The 21029-nt window shown below is 44.5% G+C and overlaps 1 protein-coding gene across 1 annotated transcript in view; it reads left to right on the forward strand.

Annotated features, from left to right (window-relative positions):
* LOC112232405 (atrial natriuretic peptide receptor 1) overlaps positions 1–17876 on the forward strand; it is a 112994-nt gene extending 95118 nt beyond the window's left edge. Inside the window, exons 12-23 of the mRNA XM_042295543.1 lie at positions 1163–1243; positions 1411–1515; positions 1917–1988; positions 2768–2927; positions 6076–6231; positions 15420–15588; positions 15880–16026; positions 16317–16440; positions 16754–16822; positions 17062–17236; positions 17446–17544; positions 17657–17876. Coding sequence (XP_042151477.1) covers positions 1163–1243; positions 1411–1515; positions 1917–1988; positions 2768–2927; positions 6076–6231; positions 15420–15588; positions 15880–16026; positions 16317–16440; positions 16754–16822; positions 17062–17236; positions 17446–17544; positions 17657–17811 — 1512 coding nt within the window. The 3' untranslated portion in view covers positions 17812–17876. The remainder of the gene's footprint in view (positions 1–1162; positions 1244–1410; positions 1516–1916; positions 1989–2767; positions 2928–6075; positions 6232–15419; positions 15589–15879; positions 16027–16316; positions 16441–16753; positions 16823–17061; positions 17237–17445; positions 17545–17656) is intronic.
* Positions 17877–21029: the final 3153 nt, after the last annotated feature.

The following is a 21029-nucleotide window of genomic DNA, read 5'->3' on the forward strand; positions in this document are numbered from 1 at the left end:
TAAAGGCTTTATAGAGCATGCATAAAGGCTTCATGAGCACTACATAAATGCTTCACAAGTCGTCTATAAGCGTAGGTTTTACTCTATAAATCAGGGGTTCTCAAACTTTTGGCGCCAGGGACTCCTTTTGTGATAGCAAATTCATTAGGGGCCCCATCAGAACACAACACGGGTGAGATTAAAATAGCATAGTAGTTTTACAAACGTTGGCAGTGCATTGCCAGATGAGCCAAGTCTCGGGCCCTGGGAAGGAACATTTTAAAGGCCCCTTCTTGTCATCGGAGAGAACATTTTGCCGTTTTCAAGCTAATCACCTGCAATTCTACACATTTTGTCATGGGGCAGAGAGATGTTTTGTTGTTGCAGCTTTAAAGCTAATATCCTGCAATTCAGCAAATTTTGCCACCAGGCAGAGAGAAAACTACCATTTTAATTATTTAATTACAGGACATTTATGTTTTTAAAAAAACCTTTCTGGGGAATACAAGAAGAATTGAGTTGAAAAATGTATAATTGGTGGAGTTTGGTGATCACTAATATCCATGTGACCCTCCCAGGCCGATGTTGCCCAGGGTTATGAACAGCGGCTGTAGATGAATAATATGTCATTGTCTTGTATTGTAGTACACCCTCGAAACATATTCCACGGATCCCTTTGCCATAATTACTTGAATTTGTTGTTGTTAGAAATATTCATAAAAAATAAAAAAAAACATTGGGCCACAGACCCCTGCAGTACCTGGACCCCACTTTGAGCACCCCTGCTATAAATGGTGTATAAACATACATTATGTGTTATGTCACATTTGGCAATTCGCCCTACAGTGGGAATGGTTATGTCACCCTTCATAAACCATTTATAGTGTATGACATATGCTTGCAGATGATTTGTGAAGCGCTTATGTAGTGCTTATGAAGCCTTTATGAGTTTTACCTCGTTTAAAGTGAGACCCAATATTTGCCAGGGAGAAGTGTTCGTACCAGGATTCTGCTAGGGTTCACGTGGGCCGTTGCGTTGTTTACATCCTTGGAGTAGGAATTACCAGTGCATTCCACTCCTTTTAACAGTACTTTCAAATAAATAGATAGTATATAATACTGTTGAAGGACACTTAAAGTCAAATGATGGTGAAATATTGTGTTAATGTGGCCTCCTTTCCAGGGAAACATTTCGGCCATTAAGTACGTCACTAACAAGAAGCGCATCGAGCTCACCAGGAGGGTGCTCTTTGAGCTCAAACATGTGAGTGTTTTATTCAGTAGGCCTGTAAACATGTTACCAGAGCAACAATGCCCTTTCTACCATTTCTTCTACTTATCACGTTCCCAGGGTGTATACTTCGCTCAGGTGTTAATTCCATTGTAACTATGTATGTTGGTGATTGTGTATGTTCATCTTCTTGCCTCCAGATGCGTGATGTTCAAAACGAGCACTTGACTCGCTTTATCGGAGCCTGTATCGATCCTCCTAACATCTGTATCATCACAGAGTACTGTCCCCGGGGCAGCCTGCAGGTACTTCACACAGCCTATCGGGTCTCGTTGTTCTATTCGTTAACCTTACGACCTTAGCGTTGTTAACTGAAACCCCTTTTGTTCTCTTATCTCCCACACCACACAATTCACACAGTGAGTAAGTAATGAGCCATCTAGCTTACAGTGGCTACCCTTGGGTCTTGAGATGGCTGGGTTGTCATCTACGCTACATGTTGTTGAGTACCAACAGCCTGTGTGGATGGATATGGCATGTCATTGTGGCCTGGGATTAACCTGTTGGTGACCTTCATGTATAGCTGATTTGAAACATGGAATATGGTCTGAATATTAGCGCGCGCGTGCGTGTGTGTGTGTGTGTGTGCGCGCGCGTGTGCGTGTGCGTGTCTAAATAGTCATGGTTCTGTTCATGTGTTGTGCAGGATCTTATGGAGAGCGAGACCATCACCTTGGACTGGATGTTCAGATACTCTCTGATCAACGACATTGTTAAGGTGCATCTCCATCCTTCATCCTCCATCCAGAGATCTTTTCCGTTCAGATAGAGGACAGTGTAGAAGGAGGAAAGACAGGAGGGGGTTTGGGTCCTGGATTCGAACCAACCGGGTCACGAGCATAATATGTCTATGTGCTGAAGGCCCCAGACCACTAAACTGGTACTTAATGTTGTTTCACAGTATTGGGGCTGGGGGAGAGGTCGAAAATATTCAACTCATATTAATTCTATCATACCTCGATAGGTTTTTTGTATTGTCAATGAAGAAAGTTATGCCAAGCCTGTTACCTGTCACTCCCACTTTCTTGCATGAGATTTGTGTGTGTGTGTATGTGTGCATGCGTGTGGCCGGACATGTGTCGTGACGCTTATAATGAAGGGTAGACAGATGGTGTCTGACTCCTCCTGGTGTCCTGGTTAGAATGATGAATGAAGAAGTCATGCATTTTACCTGAGTTAGTCTCAATTTAATGCCCCTCAATGTCCTTTCTAGCAGAGACAGCTGAGAAGGCTAGCTCCGTACTTTTTTTTCTGTCCACAGGAAGTCCAAGGCTTGGCAGAGGAAGTTATGCCTATTTTCAATGGAAGTTAATGGGAGGGTACACATTTTTTGGGTTATTGACTTGTAATGCGTAGGTTGTTCAGCGAATGCAATTTCATTGGCTTAAAGCATGTGACAGCTCCTGCCCCTCTGCATGGACCTGTGCAGGAAACATTTTACACAGGGTCGCCCACTGGTTGGAGAAATATTGTGAATCACATCCTCTTTGATTCTAGGGAATGGCCTTCCTTCACAACAGTGTCATCGTCTCCCATGGTAACCTGAAGTCCTCTAACTGCGTGGTGGACAGTCGCTTTGTCCTGAAGATCACTGACTACGGGCTGGCTAGCTTCCGCGAAAAGTCCAATATGGAGGACACACACGCCTACTATGCCCGTGAGTTACCTGAGCTGCAGAGACACACTCACGCGTAGACAAAGACTCGAACGCATGAGCAAACAAACACACACACACTCTACATGAACTCAAACCAAGTGATTGGTTTCCTTCCAGACTCATATCAAACATCTCCAATCGAAAATCAAATCAAGAATCGGCTTTCTATTCCGCAACAAAGCCTCCTTCACTCACGCCGCCAAACTTATCCTAGTAAAACTGACTATCCTACCGATCCTCGACTTCGGCGATGTCATCTACAAAATTGCTTCCAACACTCTACTCAGCAAACTGGATGCAGTTTATCACAGTGCCATCCGTTTTGTCACTAAAGCACCTTATACCACCCACCACTGCGACTTGTATGCTCTAGTCGGCTGGCCCTCGCTACATATTCTTCGCCAGACCCACTGGCTCCAGGTCATCTACAAGTCCATGCTAGGTAAAGCTCCGCCTTATCTCAGTTCACTGGTCACGATGGCAACACCCATCCGTAGCACGCGCTCCAGCAGGTGTATCTCACTGATCATCCCTAAAGCCAACACCTCATTTGGCCACCTTTCGTTCCAGTTCTCTGCTGCCTGTGACTGGAACGAATTGCAAAAATCGCTGAAGTTGGAGACTTTTATCTCCCTCACCAACTTCAAACATCTGCTGTCTGAGCAGTTAACCGATCGCTGCAGCTGTACATAGTCTATCGGTAAATAGCCCACCCATTTTTACCTACCTCATCCCCATACTGTTTTTATTTATTTACTTTTCTGCTCTTTTGCACACCAATATCTCTACCTGTACATGACCATCTGATCATTTATCACTCCAGTGTTATTAATCTGCAAAATTGTAATTATTCGCCTACCTCCTCATGCCTCTGGCACACAATGTATATAGACTCCCCTTTTTTTTCTACTGTGTTATTGACTTGTTAATTGTTTACTCCATGTGTAACTCTGTGTTGTCTGTTCACACTGCTATGCTTTATCTTGGCCAGGTCGCAGTTGCAAATGAGAACTTGTTCTCAACTAGCCTACCTGGTTAAATAAAGGTGAAATTAAAAAATTAAAAAAATAAAATTGAGCGGCACGCTCCCTGCTATTGTTGTTGTTATTCAAAATAAACTAAACATGCCATTTTTCTGATACTATGGTCTGTTTTACACAATATATTTCTGTCTATATGTTCTGTAACAATGTCCCCTCCTGAGAAAGCCCTTGCTAGCTCCATTTAATTACTTGTCATTGATGTGGCTCAACAGTCAAATCACCAGGCTGATAAAAGTATTTATTAGTTACTGATTGAGAGGGATGGTATTAAAACTCTATCTTTCTCTCTAAGTACATCTTTGAAATGGCCTTTTATTCTTATGTTGTGTAAAAAAAAAAAAAATAATCATTTCGGACACATCTAATCATTCCAGGGTTTTTCTTTCTTTTTACTATTTTCTACATTGTAGAATAATAGTGAAGACATCAAAACTATGAAATAACACATATGGAATCATGTAGTAACCAAAAAAGTGTTAAACAAATCAAAATATATTTTATATTTGAGATTCTTCAAAGTAGTCACCATTTGTCTTGATGACAGCTTTGCACACTCTTGGCATTATAAACCAGCTTCATGAGGTAGTCACCTGGAATGCATTTCAATTAACAGGTATGCCTTGTTAAAAGTACATTTGTGGAATTTCATTCCTTCTTAATGCATTTGAGTCAATCAGTTGTGTTGTGATAAGGTAGGGGTGGTATATAGAAGATAGCCCTATTTAATAAAAGACAAAGTCCATATTATGGCAAGAACAGCTCAAATAAGCAAAGAGAAACGACAGTCCATCATTACTTTAAGACATGAAGGTCAGTCAATATGGAACATTTCCAGAACTTGATGAAACTGCCTCCCATGAGGAAGGCCACAGGAAAGGAAGACCCACCACATGATTCCATATGTGTTATTTCATAGTTTTGAAGTCTTCACTTTTATTCTACAATGTAGATAATAGTAAAATAAAGAAAAACCCTTGAATGAGTAGGTGTGTCCAAACTTTTGACTGGTACTGCATATATAATGTATAATGTGTATATTTATGTTGCACATTGTTGTAGAAATTCTTGCACAAAAAAAAAAATTCTCCCCAATTTCTTGGAATCCAATTGTTAGTAAGTCAATCTTTTTTTAAATTTAAAATGTAAAAAAAAAAATTCTCCCCAATTTCTTGGAATCCAATTGTTAGTAATTACTATCTTGTCTCATCACTACAACTCCTGTACGGGCTCGGGAGAGACAAAGGTCGAAAGCCATGCGTCCTCCGAAACACAACCCAACCAAGCCGCACTGCTTCTTAACACACGCACGCATCCAACCCGGAAGCCAGCCACACCAATGTGTCAGAGGAAACACCATGCACTGCCCTCCACAGGAGTCGCTGGTACGCGATGAGACAAGGATATCCCTACCGGCCAAACCCTCCCTAACCCGGACGATGCTAGGCCAATTGTGCGTCGCCCCACGGACCTCCCGGTCGGCTGCGCGAACCCAGAGTTTCTGGTGGCACAGCTAGCTCTGCGATGCAGTGCACTAGACCACAGCGCCAGCCAGGAGGCCTTGAAGTCAATCTTAAATGAATCACCATTTATTGTCAGCGCGCTGGAGAGGTTCCAACCGACTTAATGCACCACAGTACACATGTCAATCAGGAGCTCTGCCTGGGCAGACCCTGCAGTTGTCTTATATACGACTATACACAGACAAGTTATATTTGCATGATTTAGCATAATTAATGAATCATTACCATTTGTGACCATTTGTGACCGACAAAATACTGGTTTATAACACGTGACAGACCAATACCTCGCGAGGCTTCTTCTCTCTAAGCTGAGACCTTGAAACCGAGATATCTAGTTTGTTCTCAAAACACGGTCTGTACGTACTGCCACATTGCAGCTACTGACAATGAGGATGTGTACAGTCAGCCACTTGCATGAACACAGCCATTGGTTATTAGAACAGCACATGAGTAGAAGACAGAAATGAGTTATAAGAAAAGCACAAACATTACAATTTCCATTACAATGTCTTCCCTGTTAAAATAAAGGTTTACCTCCCTCTTTCCTTCTCTCCCATCCCCCCTTCACTCCCTCTCCCTCTATAGGGAAATTGTGGGCAGCTCCAGAGCTGCTGAGGTCAGATAGTCCCCCGCCATGTGGCACACAGAAAGGTGACATCTACAGCTTCGGCATCATTCTGCAAGAGCTGGCCCTGCTCCGAGGGGTCTTCCACGTCGAGGGGGAGACCCTCAGCCCCAAAGGTGTGTGTGTGTCTATGTCTGCGTCTGTGCCTGCGTCTGTGCCTGTGCCTGTGCCTGTGCCTGTGTCTATGTCTGCGTCTGTGTCTGCGTCTGTGCCTGTGTCTGTGCCTGTGTCTGCGTCTGTGTCTGCGTCTGTGTCTGTGCGTGTTCTTCAGTCAAGTACAGTGCATTCAGAAAGTATTCACACCCCTTGACTTTTTCCACATTTTGTTGTGTTACAGCCTGCATTTAAAATTAATTAAATTGAGATTGAGATTTTGTCACTCGCCTACACACAACACCACATAATGTCAAAGTGGAATTGTGTTTTTCGAAATGTTTGCCATTTAATTCAAAATGAAAAGCTGAAATGTCTTGAGTCAATTTGTTATGGGCAGCCTAAATAAATTCAGGAGTAAACATTTTCATAACAAGTCACATAATAAGTTGCGTGGACTCACTCTGTGTGCAATAATAGTATTTAACATGATTTTTGAATCATCTCTTTACCCTACACATACAATTAAGGTCCCTCAGTCGAGCAGTGAATTTGAAACACAGATTAAACCACAAAGACCAAGGAGGTTTTCCAATGCCTCGCAAAGAAGGTCACCTATTGGTAGATGGGTACATTTTTTAAAAAGCAGACATTGAATATGGTGAAGTGTTTAATTACACTTTGAATGGTGTATCAATTTACCCAGTCACTACAAAGATACAGACGTCTTTCCGAACTCAGTTGCCAGATAGGAAGGAAACCGCTCAGGGATTTCCCCATGAGGCCAATAGTGATATTAAAATAGTTTGAGTTGAATGGCTGTGATAGGAGAAACCTGAGGATGGACCAACAACATTGCACTTACTCCACAATGCTAACCTACACAAGGCCAAATCTATACTAGAGCTGCTTACCAAGAAGACAATGAATGCTCCAGTGTGGCCAAGTTGCAGTTTTGACTTAAATCTACTTGAAAATCTATAGCAAGACCTGAAAATGGTTGTCTAGCAATGATCAACAACCAATTTGACAGAGCTGGAAGAATTTTGAAATGAATAATGGGCAAATGTTGCACAATCCAGGTGTGGAAAGCTCTTAGAGACTTACCCAGAAAGACTCACAGCTGTAATCACTGCCAAAGTTGCCTCTACAAAGTATTGACTCAGGGGTGTGAACACTTATGTGAATGAGATATTTATTGTTCAATACATTTGCAAAAACTTCTAGAAACATGTATTCACTTTGGGTATTGCCTGTAGATGGCTGAGGGGGGAAAACATGTGATTTAATCCATTTTGAATTCAAGCTGTAACACAACAAAATGTGGAATAAGTCAAGGGGTATGAATACTTTCTAAGGCACTGTAATTATATATATCAAGGTAAATAGGGTTAGACTTAAAGATTGAAGTACAGACATATGGAATGGTACTTGAAACAATGAAGAGAGAAAAACGGATGAGGTTAGCATCTTTTATTTTGATTATTTTGGGGAAAGACAAAGCATTTAATTGCACAACATATATATTCATTTTATTAAATTCATTTAACCAGGTTAGTCTCATTGAGATTTAAAAAATAATAATAATTCAAGAGACCTGGACTATATTAGCTTCTGTGTAGAACACAGTCATTTTGAAAGGCATCTTGGAGAGGGAAAATGTACAACACTTTTTTTTTTTTTTTTTTACACATTTTTGTAATTTGTTATTTGTGTTCTCCAAGAAGCATGGCACTGAATCCAATTAGATTCTGAGAAGTGTGTGGGTTTCTCAACCCTCCTTCCTCCTGTCGCTCTCTCTATATCTCTCTCTCTCGGAAAGTACTATGAACATGTGTGTATGTGTTTGTTCAGGCAGGTCTAGTAATACCTATAATTACTAGTATACTAATAATGTGCCCACTCCAGCAGTGATAACCCGTAGTTGTAATACATTACTCTTTAAAATGCTAATTGTAGTAAATCATGTAGTACTCTCTTTCCTTCTCTTTTTTCTATCTGTCTTTTTCTCTCCCTCCCCCTCTCTCACTCTCTCTCTCTCTCTATCCCTCCCCCTCTCTCTCTCTCTCTCCTTCCCCCTTCTCTCTCTCTCTCTCTCTATCCCTCCCCCTCTCTCCTTCCCCCTTCTCTCTCTCTCTCTCCCTCCCCCTCTCTCTCTCTCACCTTCCCCCTTCTCTCTCTCTCTCTCTATCCCTCCCCCTCTCTCCTTCCCCCTTCTCTCTCTCTCTATCCCTCCCCCCTCTCTCTCTCTCCTTCCCCCTTCTCTCTCTCTCTATCCCTCCCCCTCTCTCCTTCTCTCTCTCTCTCTCTCTCTCTCTCTCTCTCTCTATCCCCCTCTCTCTCTCTCCTTCCCCCTTCTCTCTCTCTCTCCCTCTCTCTCCCTCCCCCTCTCTCTCTCTATCCCTCCCCCTCTCTCTCTCTCTCTATCCCTCCCCCTCTCTCTCTCTCTCTCTCCCCCTCTCTCTCTCTCTCTCTCTCTTTCTCTCCCTCAGGTGTTTTTTAAAATCAATCTTCACCTTCCATCTTCCCTTTTACATTCCAGTCCTGTCATATCTCTAAGGTGCCGACTCTCTGTCACCCTATATCTTTCACCACACACAGACACACACACACAGACACAGACACAATGTATAAGTACACATACTTACATATTGTAAATTGCTGCCATCCACCTTATTCCCCAGGGAAACATACATCTCCTGCATAGGAAAATCTGCTCAGGACTCTTTGACATTCCCCTAATTATATAGGATCAAAAGTAGATCCCAGTTGTCATAAAGAGCTAGCTCCCTAGTTGCTGTCAGTAGAAATACCTAGGCAGGCTCTTATGGAAGCACATTGAAATTCTGTACATGTCATAGAGTTAAGAATGTGCTGTAAGCTCACGCCACAGCTAGCTTGAAATCTGGCCAACCGGTGGTCATGTGTGTTGGTGGGGTAAAGCAGTGGTCCCCAGCCTTTTTTCCACATGGCCCCCTTTTTTCTCATTTTCATTGTTTATTGAGATTGCCTATATTAAATACACCACCAGTTTGATTTTGTTTAATTTGAGGAACCTAGGAAAATGTGTGTTTTTAAGCTATTTTCTTGCAATTCCTACGTAGTTTAATAAGACCCATCTTTTAGGGAGGCTATTTAATGATAATAATAATAATAATGATAATAATGATGATATTAATGATGATAATAATAATAATGATAATAATGACAATAATAATGATTATTAGTATTAATAATATTAGAATAACAATGATTATATTAATTATAATAATAATGATGATAATAATAAAGATGTTAATAATGATAATAATAATGATGATGATAATAATGATGATAATAATGATCATAATAATAATAATAGTAATAATGTTAATAATAATAATGATAATAATAATAATGGATAAGGAAATCAAGTCTAGACCCGATTTCCCCAAATGTTATTCCGCTACCGAATATGTTTTATTATGATAATTTATATGAACACTCAATTTAATTACACATTCTCTTTTACAGAAAGTGATTAGATCAATTGATCACACATTGTATAAGATTACTTTCCAAGCAAAGTCCAGTTACTGTGACTCCTCGACTTTAGCAGGTCGTAGCTCAGCTTCATATGAATGTCATAGAGACAAACCAAAGATATTCCCGTGTGCATCAGGCGCGTCTTCCTCTGGCATTTTACCACTCGTTTCTATCCTTGCAGATTTAGATCGGTATAAAAAATCGAGAATTGTTTTTTTTAAAATTAAAGGTACCCCCCTCTCACCCCCATGAAATGTTGCCATATAATTTATGTGTGAGAGACAAGAGACAGAAGTTGGGAACTAAAAATAAGAAAAGAGGAAAATCAATGAAATGAGGAGAGAGAGGGGTGGTGTGTAACGGTTTTCTAGTGGTGATGAAGGAGAGTCGGACCAAACTGCAGCGTGTCGATTGCGATCCATATTTATTAAACAAAACGTAAACACGACTAAACACTAAACACGACTAAACACTAAACACTACAAAACAATAAACGTAATGAAAACCGAAAACAGCCTATCTAGTGCAAACTAACAGAGAGTACAAGTAAGACACTAAGGACAATCACCCACGACAAACTCAAAGAATATGGCTGCCTAAATATGGTTCCCAATCAGAGACAACGATAAGCACCTGCCTCTGATTGAGAACCACTCCAGACAGCCATAGACTTTGCTAGACAACCCACTAAGCTACAATCCCAATACCACCACCAAAACCCCAAGACAAACACACCACAATTACAAAAACCCCATGCCACACCCTGGCCTGACCAAATACATAAAGATAAACACAAAATACTTTGACCAGGGCGTGACAGAACCCCCCTAAGGTGCGGACTCCCGAACGCACCTCAAAACAATAGGGAGGGTCCGGGTGGGCGTCTGTCCATGGTGGCGGCTCCGGCGCGGGACGTGGACCCCACTCCTTTAATGTCTTAGTCCCCTCTCCCTTCGTCCCTGGATAGTCCACCCTCGCCGCCGACCATGGCCTAGTAGTCCTCACCCAGAACCCCACTGGACTGAGGAGCAGATCGGGACTGAAGGACAGCTCGGGACCGAGGCAGCTCGGGACTGAGGGGAAGCTCGGGAGTGAGAGAAAGCTCGGGAGTGAGAGAAAGCTCAGGAGTGAGAGGAAGCTCAGGAGTGAGAGGAAGCTCAGGCCGGTAGATAGATCTACCAGCACCTGGCTGGCTGGTGGTTTCAGCAGATCCTGGCTGACTGGCAGATCCTGGCTGACTGGCAGATCCTGGCTGACTGGCAGATCTGGAAGAGTCTGGTTGACTGGCAGATCTGGAAGAGTCAGGTTGACTGGCAGATCTGGAAGAGTCTGGTTGACTGGCAGATCTGGTTGACTGGCAGATCTGGAAGAGTCTGGTTGACTGGCAGATCTGGAAGAGTCTGGCTGACTGGCAGATCTGGAAGAGTCTGGCTGACTGGCAGATCTGGAAGAGTCTGGCTGACTGGCAGATCTGGAAGAGTCTGGCTGACTGGCAGATCTGGAAGAGTCTGGCTGACTGGCAGATCTGGCGGCGCTGGGCAGACTGGCGGCGCTGGGCAGACTGGCGGCGCTGGGCAGACTGGCGGCGCTGGGCAGACTGGCGGCGCTGGGCAGACTGGCGGCGCTGGGCAGACTGGCGGCGCTGGGCAGACTGGCGGCGCTGGGCAGACTGACGACGCTGGGCAGACTGACGACGCTGGGCAGACTGGGGGCACTGGCGGCGCTGGGCAGACTGGCGGCACTAGCTGCTCCATATAGGCTGACAGCTCTGGCGGCTTCTTACAGACTGACCGCTCTGGCGGCTCCGTGCTGACTGGCAGCTCCTTGCAGACTGGCAGCTCCTTACAGACTGACAGCTCCGTGCAGACTGACAGCTCCGTGCAGACTGGCAGCTCCTTGCAGACTGACAGCTCCATGCAGACTGGCAGCTCCATGCAGACTGGCAGCTCCATGCAGACTGGCAGCTCCATGCAGACTGGCTGCTCTATGCAGACTGACATCTCTGGCTGCTTCATGCAGACTGACAGCTCTGGCTGCTCCATGTAGACTGGCTGCTTCATGCAGACTGACAGCTCGGGCTGCTTTATGTAGACTGACAGCTCTGGCTGCTCCATGCGGACTGACAGCTCTGGCTGCTCCATGTAGACTGACTGCTTCATGCAGACTGGCAGCTCGGGCTGCTTCATGTAGACTGACAGCTCTGGCTGCTCCATGCGGACTGACAGCTCTGGCTGCTCCATGCGGACTGACAGCTCTGGCTGTTCCATGCAGACTGACAGCTCTGGCTGCGCTGAACAGGCGGGAGACTCCGGCAGCGCTGGAGATGAGGAAAGCTCTAACAGCGCTAGATAGGCGGGAGACTCCGGCAGCGCAGGAGAGGAGAAAGGCTCCGACAGCGCTGGAGAGGCGAGGCGCACTGTAGGCCTGATGCGTGGTGCTGGTACTGGTGGTACTGGACCGAGGACACACACAGGAAGCCTGGTGCGGGGAGCTGCTACCGGAGGGCTGGGGTGTGGAGGTGGTACTGGATAGACCGGACCGTGCAGGCGCACTGGAGCTCTTGAGCACAGAGCCTGCCCAACCTTACCTGGCTCGATGCCCACTCTAGCCCGGCCGATACGAGGAGCTGGAATATACCGAACCGGGCTGTGCACCCGCACTGGAGACACCGTGCGCTCCACAGCATAACACGGTGCCTGCCCGGTCTCTCCAGCCCCCCGGTAAGCACAGGGAGTTTGCGCAGGTCTCCTACCTGGCATAGCCATACTCCCTGTAAGCCCCCCCCCAAGAAATTTTTGGGGCTGACTCCCGGGCTTTCTTGCCAACCGTGTTCCCTCGTATCGCCGGCTCCTCTCTCCGGCTGCCTCTGCTCTCCTAAGTGCCTCCACCTGTTCCCATGGAAGGCGATCCCTTCCCGCCAGGATCTCCTCCCATGTGTAGCAACCCTTGCCATCCAATATATCGTCCCATGTCCAATCCTCATTGCGCCGCTGTTGCTGCCTTTGTTGCCTCTCCTCTTTCGGCTGCTCCTGCCTGTTGACACGCCGCTTGGTCCGTTGGTGGTGGGTGATTCTGTAACGGTTTTCTAGTGGTGATGAAGGAGAGTCGGACCAAACTGCAGCGTGTCGATTGCGATCCATATTTATTAAACAAAACGTAAACACGACTAAACACTAAACACGACTAAACACTAAACACTACAAAACAATAAACGTAATGAAAACCGAAAACAGCCTATCTAGTGCAAACTAACAGCGAGTACAAGTAAGACACTAAGGACAATCACCCACGACAAACTCAAAGAATATGGCTGCCTAAATATGGTTCCCAATCAGAGACAACGATAAGCACCTGCCTCTGATTGAGAACCACTCCAGACAGCCATAGACTTTGCTAGACAACCCACTAAGCTACAATCCCAATACCACCAGCAAAACCCCAAGACAAACACACCACAATTACAAAAACCCCATGCCACACCCTGGCCTGACCAAATACATAAAGATAAACACAAAATACTTTGACCAGGGCGTGACATGGTGGACAATGAGTTCAACATTGGCACTGGAAGAGTCGGTCCCCGATGGAAATATTGTTTATTTACTGAATGGAAAAGAGCTGATATGGAGGGCAAACATGAGAGGTGACCCAGATACAGTCGTTAAAGTATTGACGCATTTGACAGAACATTGTTTCCCTCAACCTCATTCTGCCTTGGCCTTTCATATTCAAGTCTATTAGGATGCCTCTGCGTTTGAAGTGACGCCTCGTTCGGAACAGAAAAGAAGGAGATTGAGAGTTGTAATAGGTTAATGGCGGATAGGAGACTTGACGACAGAGAAGAGACTTAAAAGGAGTGTTTTTGTTGTTGATACAGTTGTCTCTGAAACTGTTGACCTTGAGAAAGAGGCTGGTTTTACTGCAGCCTTGGGACTATTCTAACGTGTCTCGCTCTTGTTACTGGGAAGGAGAAGAGGCTTGTCTGTCCAAGGTAGCTTTTCTAAATGAAGTTCACTTGAGCTCTACCTCTCTCTCTCTCTCTGAAATTGAAATGTCCCTTAGTACAGTTGTAGCCAAAAGTTTTGAGAATGACACAAATATTAATTTTCACAAAGTCTGCTGCCTCAGTTTGTATGCATATTTGCATATACTCCAGAATGTTATGGAGAGTGATCAGATGAATAGCAATTATTTGCAAAGTCCCTCTTTGCCATGCAAATTAACTGAATCCCCCAAAAACATTTCCACTGCATTTCAGCCTTGCCACAAAAGGGCCAGCTGACATCATGTCAGTGAGTCTCTCGTTAAGTGTGAGCGATCACTCTGTCATGCTGATTGAGTTCGAATAACAGACTGGAAGCTTCAAAAGGAGGGTGGTGCTTGGAATCATTGTTCTTTCTCTGTCAACAATGGTTACCTGCAAGGAAACACGTGCCGTCTTCATTGCTTTGCACAAAAAAAGGCTTCACAGGCAAGGATATTGCTGCCAGTAAGATTGCACCTAAATCAACCATTTATCGGATCATCAAGAACTTCAAGGAGAGCTGTTCAATTGTTGTGAAGAAGGCTTCAGGGCGCCCAAGGAAGTCCAGCAAGTGCCAGGACCGTCTCCTAAAATTGATTCAGCAGCGGGATCGGGGCACCACCAGTACAGAGCTTGCTCAGGAATGGCAGCAGGCAGGTGTGAGTGCATCTGCACGCACAGTGAGGTGAAAACTTTTGGAGGATGGCCTTGTGTCAAGAAGGGCAGCAAAGAAGCCACTTCTCTCCAGGAAAAACATCAGGGACAGACTGATATTCTGCAAAAGGTACAGGGAATGGACTGCTAAGGACTGGGGTAAAGTCATTTTTTCTGATGAATCCCCTTTCCGATTGTTTGGGGCATCCGGAAAAAAGCTTGTCCGGAGAAGACAAGGTGAGCGCTACCATCAGTCCTGTGTCATGTCAACAGTAAAGCATCCTGAGACCATTCATGTGTGGGGTTGCTTCTCGGCCAAGGGAGTGGGCAAACTCACAATTGTGCCTAAGAACACAGCCATGAATAAAGAATGGTACAAACACATCCTCCGAGAGCAACTTCTCCCAACCATCCAGGAACAGTTTGGTGATGAACAATGCCTTTTCCAGCATGATGGAGCACCTTGCCATAAGGCAAAAGTGATAACTAAGTGGCTCGGGGAACAAAACATCGATATGTTGGGTCCATGGCCAGGAAACTCCCCAGACTGTAATCCCATTGAGAACTTGTGGTCAATCCTCAAGAGGCGGGTGGACAAACAAAAACCCACAAATTCTGACAAACTCCAAGCATTGATTATGCAAGAATGGGCTGCCATCAGTCAGGATGTGGCCCAGAAGTTAACTGACAGCATGCCAGGGCAGATTGCAGAGGTCTTGAAAAAGAAGGATCAACACTGCAAATATTGACTCTTTGCATTAACTTCACGTAATTGTCAATAAAAGCCATTGACACTTATGAAATGCTTGTAATTATACTTCACTATTCCATAGTAACATCTGACAAAAACATCTAAAGACACTGAAGCAGCAAACTTTGTGGAAATTAATATTTGTGTCATTCTCAAAACTTTTGGCCACGACTGTACAATAGTACAATATGGTTTTATGGATTCTCACATATTCTCTCACCCCTGTCTCTTCCTCCCACCCTCTTTCTCTCCACCAGAAATTGTAGAGCGCGTGGCGCTGGGCCAGTGGCCCTACCTGCGGCCCTCCCTCTGCCCCCAGAGTCACAGTGAAGAGGTGGGCCAGCTCATGCAGCGCTGCTGGAGCGAGGACGTGAACGAGAGGCCCGAGTTCCACCACATCAAGCTGCTGCTGCGCAAACACAACAGGTACACCATGTCTGTACGCACTGCTTAAAACCTCCATTAACACCATGCACGTTATATGGTGCCTGATCTACAGACATGCACTGATACCCATCCCCTCGAGTTAGAGATCTGCATGCGTTCACAATAACTCTCCACGCACAAACATGTGTGTGATTCATTTTACCCAACGACTTGATGTACTCACGACAGGTTTGCACTGCTCTGACAACTACCTTCAAAAACCTCCCGCCGCATCTTTTACCCGTTCATTTCTCCTCTCCTCCATCCCTCTCGCCATCCTTCCCTCCCCAGAGGTTATGGGTCTAATATCCTGGACAACCTGCTGTCTCGTATGGAGCAGTACGCCAATAACCTGGAAGAACTGGTGGAGGAAAGGACACAGGCTTACCATGAAGAGAAACGCAAGGCCGAGGCACTGCTCTACCAGATACTTCCACAGTGAGTGTATTAAGAGGACCACAGTGGAAATAAGTTGTTTCGCTTTTTTGTTATCCTAAATTATTTTTAAGACAGTGTACTAGGTTGTGTCATTTTTTAAATAATTAGGTCCAAAAATGACACACACAAACACACTCTCACACAGAAATGCTCATCAAAGGCTGTACTCTGCAGAGGACTAGTACATACAAACATAATTTGGTGATTTGACTGAATCACACACGCGCGCACACACACACACACACACACACCCAACTCCCTCTGCTTAACACTGTCTGTGTGTGATGTAGCTCTGTAGCGGAGCAGCTGAAGAGAGGGGAGACGGTGCAGGCTGAGGCCTTTGACTCGGTCACCATCTACTTCAGTGACATCGTGGGCTTCACCGCCATCTCAGCAGAGAGCACGCCCATGCAGGTCAGTCCAGAATGAACGTAGTCAACAGACGCTTGACAATACAGTCTAGTTCCGATATGCAATGGCTTTAGGCTGTCATGAATGAGAAGTGGAGTATGCCGTTTTTCTGAGCAAATTAAAATTATACAATGAATTATACGATTGGGATCGATGAACTGCACTTAATTTAAGCATACTTGTGTTCAATGTGTACTTTTCAGACGTTAACTGTATTACAATTGCCTTTTATCTGAAGACAAATGAATTGACTGTTATTCTACTTAAAGGACACATATTTTATGCAGTGGCTGATAATCCTCACGTTTCCCTGTAGGTGGTGACCCTATTGAATGACCTCTACACGTGTTTCGATGCCATTATCGACAACTTCGATGTTTATAAGGTGAAGTCCGAGTCTGAACCTTGTTATTCACACAGGGTGTGCACACATTTAATGCAACTGATCCAGCTACTCAAGTGCTTGAAGACTAGTTGAATCAGGTGTGTTGGAGCTAGAATGTCACGAAGACCTGGACATGCTGTGAGCCTCCTGTACCACGGTTACTTGCCACTGAGTCAATGACATATTTATTAAGAAGCCTGGTGACAGTGTGACCGTCTCTCACTCTGTGGCGCCCTCAGGTGGAGACGATAGGCGATGCATACATGGTGGTGTCTGGGCTGCCCGTGAGGAACGGCAATCTGCACGGCCGAGAGATCGCCCGCATGTCACTAGCCCTGCTGGAGGCTGTACACTCCTTCAGGATCCGCCACCGACCTGCCCAGCAGCTCTTTCTGCGCAGTGGCATCCACAGTGGTGAGCGGCGAGAAGGGCGGGGGGGGTTGTATGGTTCAAATTGTATTTGTTTTCTGACAAATGCACTTTCTTGAGCTTGTCTGACACTGTGGAATCATTAGGGTCTGTGGAATATTGGAATAGGTTGTGTGTGTGTGTGTGTGTGTGTGTGTGTGTGTGTGTGTGTGTGTGTGTGTGTGTGTGTGTGTGTGTGTGTGTGTTCTCTCCAGGCCCAGTGTGTGCTGGTGTTGTAGGACTGAAGATGCCTCGGTTCTGTCTGTTTGGAGACACAGTCAACACAGCCTCTCGCATGGAGTCCAATGGGGAGGGTGAGAGTGACCCATCTCTTTTATCTACAATCTCATGACCTATCAGGGTACACATACACTAGTCCTTCTCTGGCTTCAATGACCACATTTCTGTCATGTTCTCATCCCTCAGCCCTGAAGATCCACGTGTCGGAGGCCACGCGCACGGTGCTGGACGACTTCAACTGTTTCCAGCTGGAGCTGAGAGGAGACGTGGAGATGAAGGGCAAAGGGAGGATGAAGACCTACTGGCTACTGGGGGAGAGCACCAGCAACATGGCTTACTAGAGAGAGAGAGAGAGAGAGAGAGAGAGAGAGAGAGAGAGAGAGAGAGAGAGAGAGAGAGAGAGAGAGAGAGAAGGGGAGAGCGAGAGAAAGAGAGAGACGGGGAGAGCGAGAGAAAGAGAGAGAGAGAGAGAAGGGGGAGAGAGCGAGAGAAAGAGAGAGACGGGGAGAGCGAGAGAAAGAGAGACACAAACGGGAGAGAGAGAGATGCATACTGTTTAGACAGTATTAGAGAGACGTGGTAGAAAAGAGATGTAAGGGAAGGCAGGGCTGAGGTAAAAGGAACAGACATGCATACAGATGCACATGGGAATGGAGTGAAATGGAAATAAGCAACAACAAAAAAACTGTACCACTGACAACTCCCTCCTTAATGATAGTCTTATCGACAAAGTCTCACTGCTCTTCATGGGGATACCTTGGTTCCTATAGGTGGACAAGCCCTGTCTAGATTGACTTACCATGGTGGATCATCCATGGACAGCTGTAGACTTGTAGACTTTCCAACCAAAGGAACGATATCACTGCTACACCGCCATGTGCCGAATGGCGAGGCACCACCTCTGATTGACACAGACGATGGGCATTTGCGAACGATGCCACCCTGTGTTCCAGAGTTGTAACTGTCGATATTTGTGAACAAACATTTTGGACATTCTTGTTTAGACCTGTTGTTTGTGGTGACGAGAGTTGTCCAATGTGTTATTTTGTGGTTATTTGACTTTGTGACTGACTTTCTAACATTTGTGTAGAGGCCTTAGTGTTATGTGAAGCATTCCCTGGTGTTTTTCTATTTATTTCACAAGTGGTTGGTGTTCTATATTACTATATCAGTTTGTTCTATATCAGTCGAACATGAATCAACTGAAGTCCAGGGGGTACACTACGAATGTAGCTAGATGTATTCAGTCTTTTCTGATATTAGCTAGCTTCAGTCAGCTTCACGTTCCAGCTCAGGCTTCACGCATGTTATGAAGGCAGATCAGGCAGATGTTGATCGTTCACCCGCCGCTTACTTGAGCCTGCTCGAGCCGGGCTTGTAACTGCACGTACATGTCACACATTGCTAGTCGAAAGCCAAACTGAGACGATACTGAAACATTAGTCCATGGGCGTGTCAGTGACACATTTTCATTTTTGCCAAAATCTAAATGAAAGGAAAAACTAACCTGCAAATTCAGCAGGCTTATGGTGTGAAATGGGCTATTACAAGTGCCGTCTGTCTTGCGCATATCGTTTATTTGGTGTGCTTAGCAATGCACGATGACTCCCCACTCATATCGATAAAATCATTGTATGAATTCCTACGACAGTTTTACTGCCCGTGAAGTTTCAAATGCATCCCGTCGTTACTAAATGTGTTGTGTGTTATGTATTTGAATGTTACTATTTATAACACACAGGATTAACTCAACCACTTCATTCGGGATAAATTGAGTAAACACTGAGTTAGCCATCCCGGGAGCAGATTAGTTCTGAATGATTCGTTGCCACAGAAATGTACCTGGCTAAAAGGTGAGCCACATTTGTGTCACCGTTTAAACTCAGAGTTGACCAAAGTTTCCTCGCTAACTCCTCAAACCAGATTCGTAGAATAGGGCTCAGTAATCCATAATAATACGAGTCAACAAAGTGTGTCCCACAACCTATTAGGCTATGTGCTTTAGGGGGAAGTCGTGGAGGCAATCACCACCATGCAAGTATAGGCGATCTAATTGACATTGGCGAAATGTCTCAAATTGACACTTATGGCTGTTAAGGACATTAGGCTTGTAAATAAGTCCGTGTGCATTCAACAGGACTGTTCAAAAATAGAATTTACAGCTAAAACGAATCTTTTTGGTCATTAAAAAAAAAAATTGCTTTAATCTTCTCAAGATAAACTGCGATGACAATGAAGAATTGAGAATTACAGTTGGCCACGAATGTCAACTTTTGGGTGAATTACGTATTATTATCTAGTCACAGGTAATGCTGTCTGCATGGTTATAACCAGCTAGTCCCCTCACACGAAGTTCTTATATTACAGACTCATTTTGAAGTTCAGATTTTCTAATTGTCCTTTTTCCTTCTTTCTTTTTTACAAGATGATGTTATACTCAAGGGTACAAAAGAATGAGTGAGTCTAGCTCTTCACTTCTGTTACTGATAAGAAAGGTAAGATTTATTTCAGATTGGGAGTCCTTCTAAATGGCATACATAGCATAGTGAAAAATGATATATTGGATATATGCCCATAAACTCTCAAAGTTGACTCTCGGAGGATACTGGTTTGGCTTGTGATTTGCAAACATGTTACAACAAACGATTATTTTGCCTTTTGTTCGTTGGTGTTTTTGGGTGGCTCTGCTCGTTGTCTATCTGAAAGGAACAGCTGCACCACCTCGCTACTTGGCTCAGAAGTGGAGCATCACTGATAGACAGCAGGCACCCATATACCAACCAGCGCTATGGACCATGTGAATGTGCTCTCACTTGAATGGCCCTAAACCTTAAACTTATCATCAGTGAGAATATCCCCTTTCCAACTTAAGTCTAAATGATTTGATCATTTCCTTTTCCATGAGTGAATGTATCACCTAAGTCAAAGCCAATACTCGTGAAATAATCAGGATTGGTAATGTGGAGTTGTAAATGATAACAGCTCTGTGTGATGTCAGGGAGACACGTCATTGATCAGTAGTAACTCACCCAATGTCAGGCTAGATCTGACAGGTAACCCAGCAGGCAAAACTGGTTTCAGTATAATCTATTTTATGGCGTCGTAGTCAGGTTGTATACTGGTGGTGTGAAAGTTTATGCAGAAGTTAATTATTTTTAGCAAACAGAAAATCAAGTCTTTGTCTAGTTGTAATCTGACCAGATAACAACCAAAATATGACGTCTTTCCCATTATGTCTTCTTGTCGTGAAAAATATGTCTTTACCTGGTTGTAACAAGCAATTGGTTGAGACCAGCAACTGGTTGAGAGACCAGTTGTTACAAGCAACTGGTTGAGACCAGTTGCTTGTAATGTGGTTGTATGATTTTTTGTCAACCAGAAAACCAGTTTACAACCAGAAAATTACATCATTAAGATGATTCCAAGGCAGGTCCCTCTGCATATGGTATGTGTCCACTATGAATGTGGTCACATGGCTTCTTTAAATGCGTTTCTGATGCAGTAAAATGTATTGTAATTGTGTTGTTTTGGGTGCCTTGTCTGTATTTTCGAGGAGTGG

This window comes from Oncorhynchus tshawytscha, linkage group LG13 (assembly GCF_018296145.1).
Source record: "Oncorhynchus tshawytscha isolate Ot180627B linkage group LG13, Otsh_v2.0, whole genome shotgun sequence".
In the NCBI taxonomy this organism is placed as follows: Eukaryota; Metazoa; Chordata; class Actinopteri; order Salmoniformes; family Salmonidae; genus Oncorhynchus; species Oncorhynchus tshawytscha.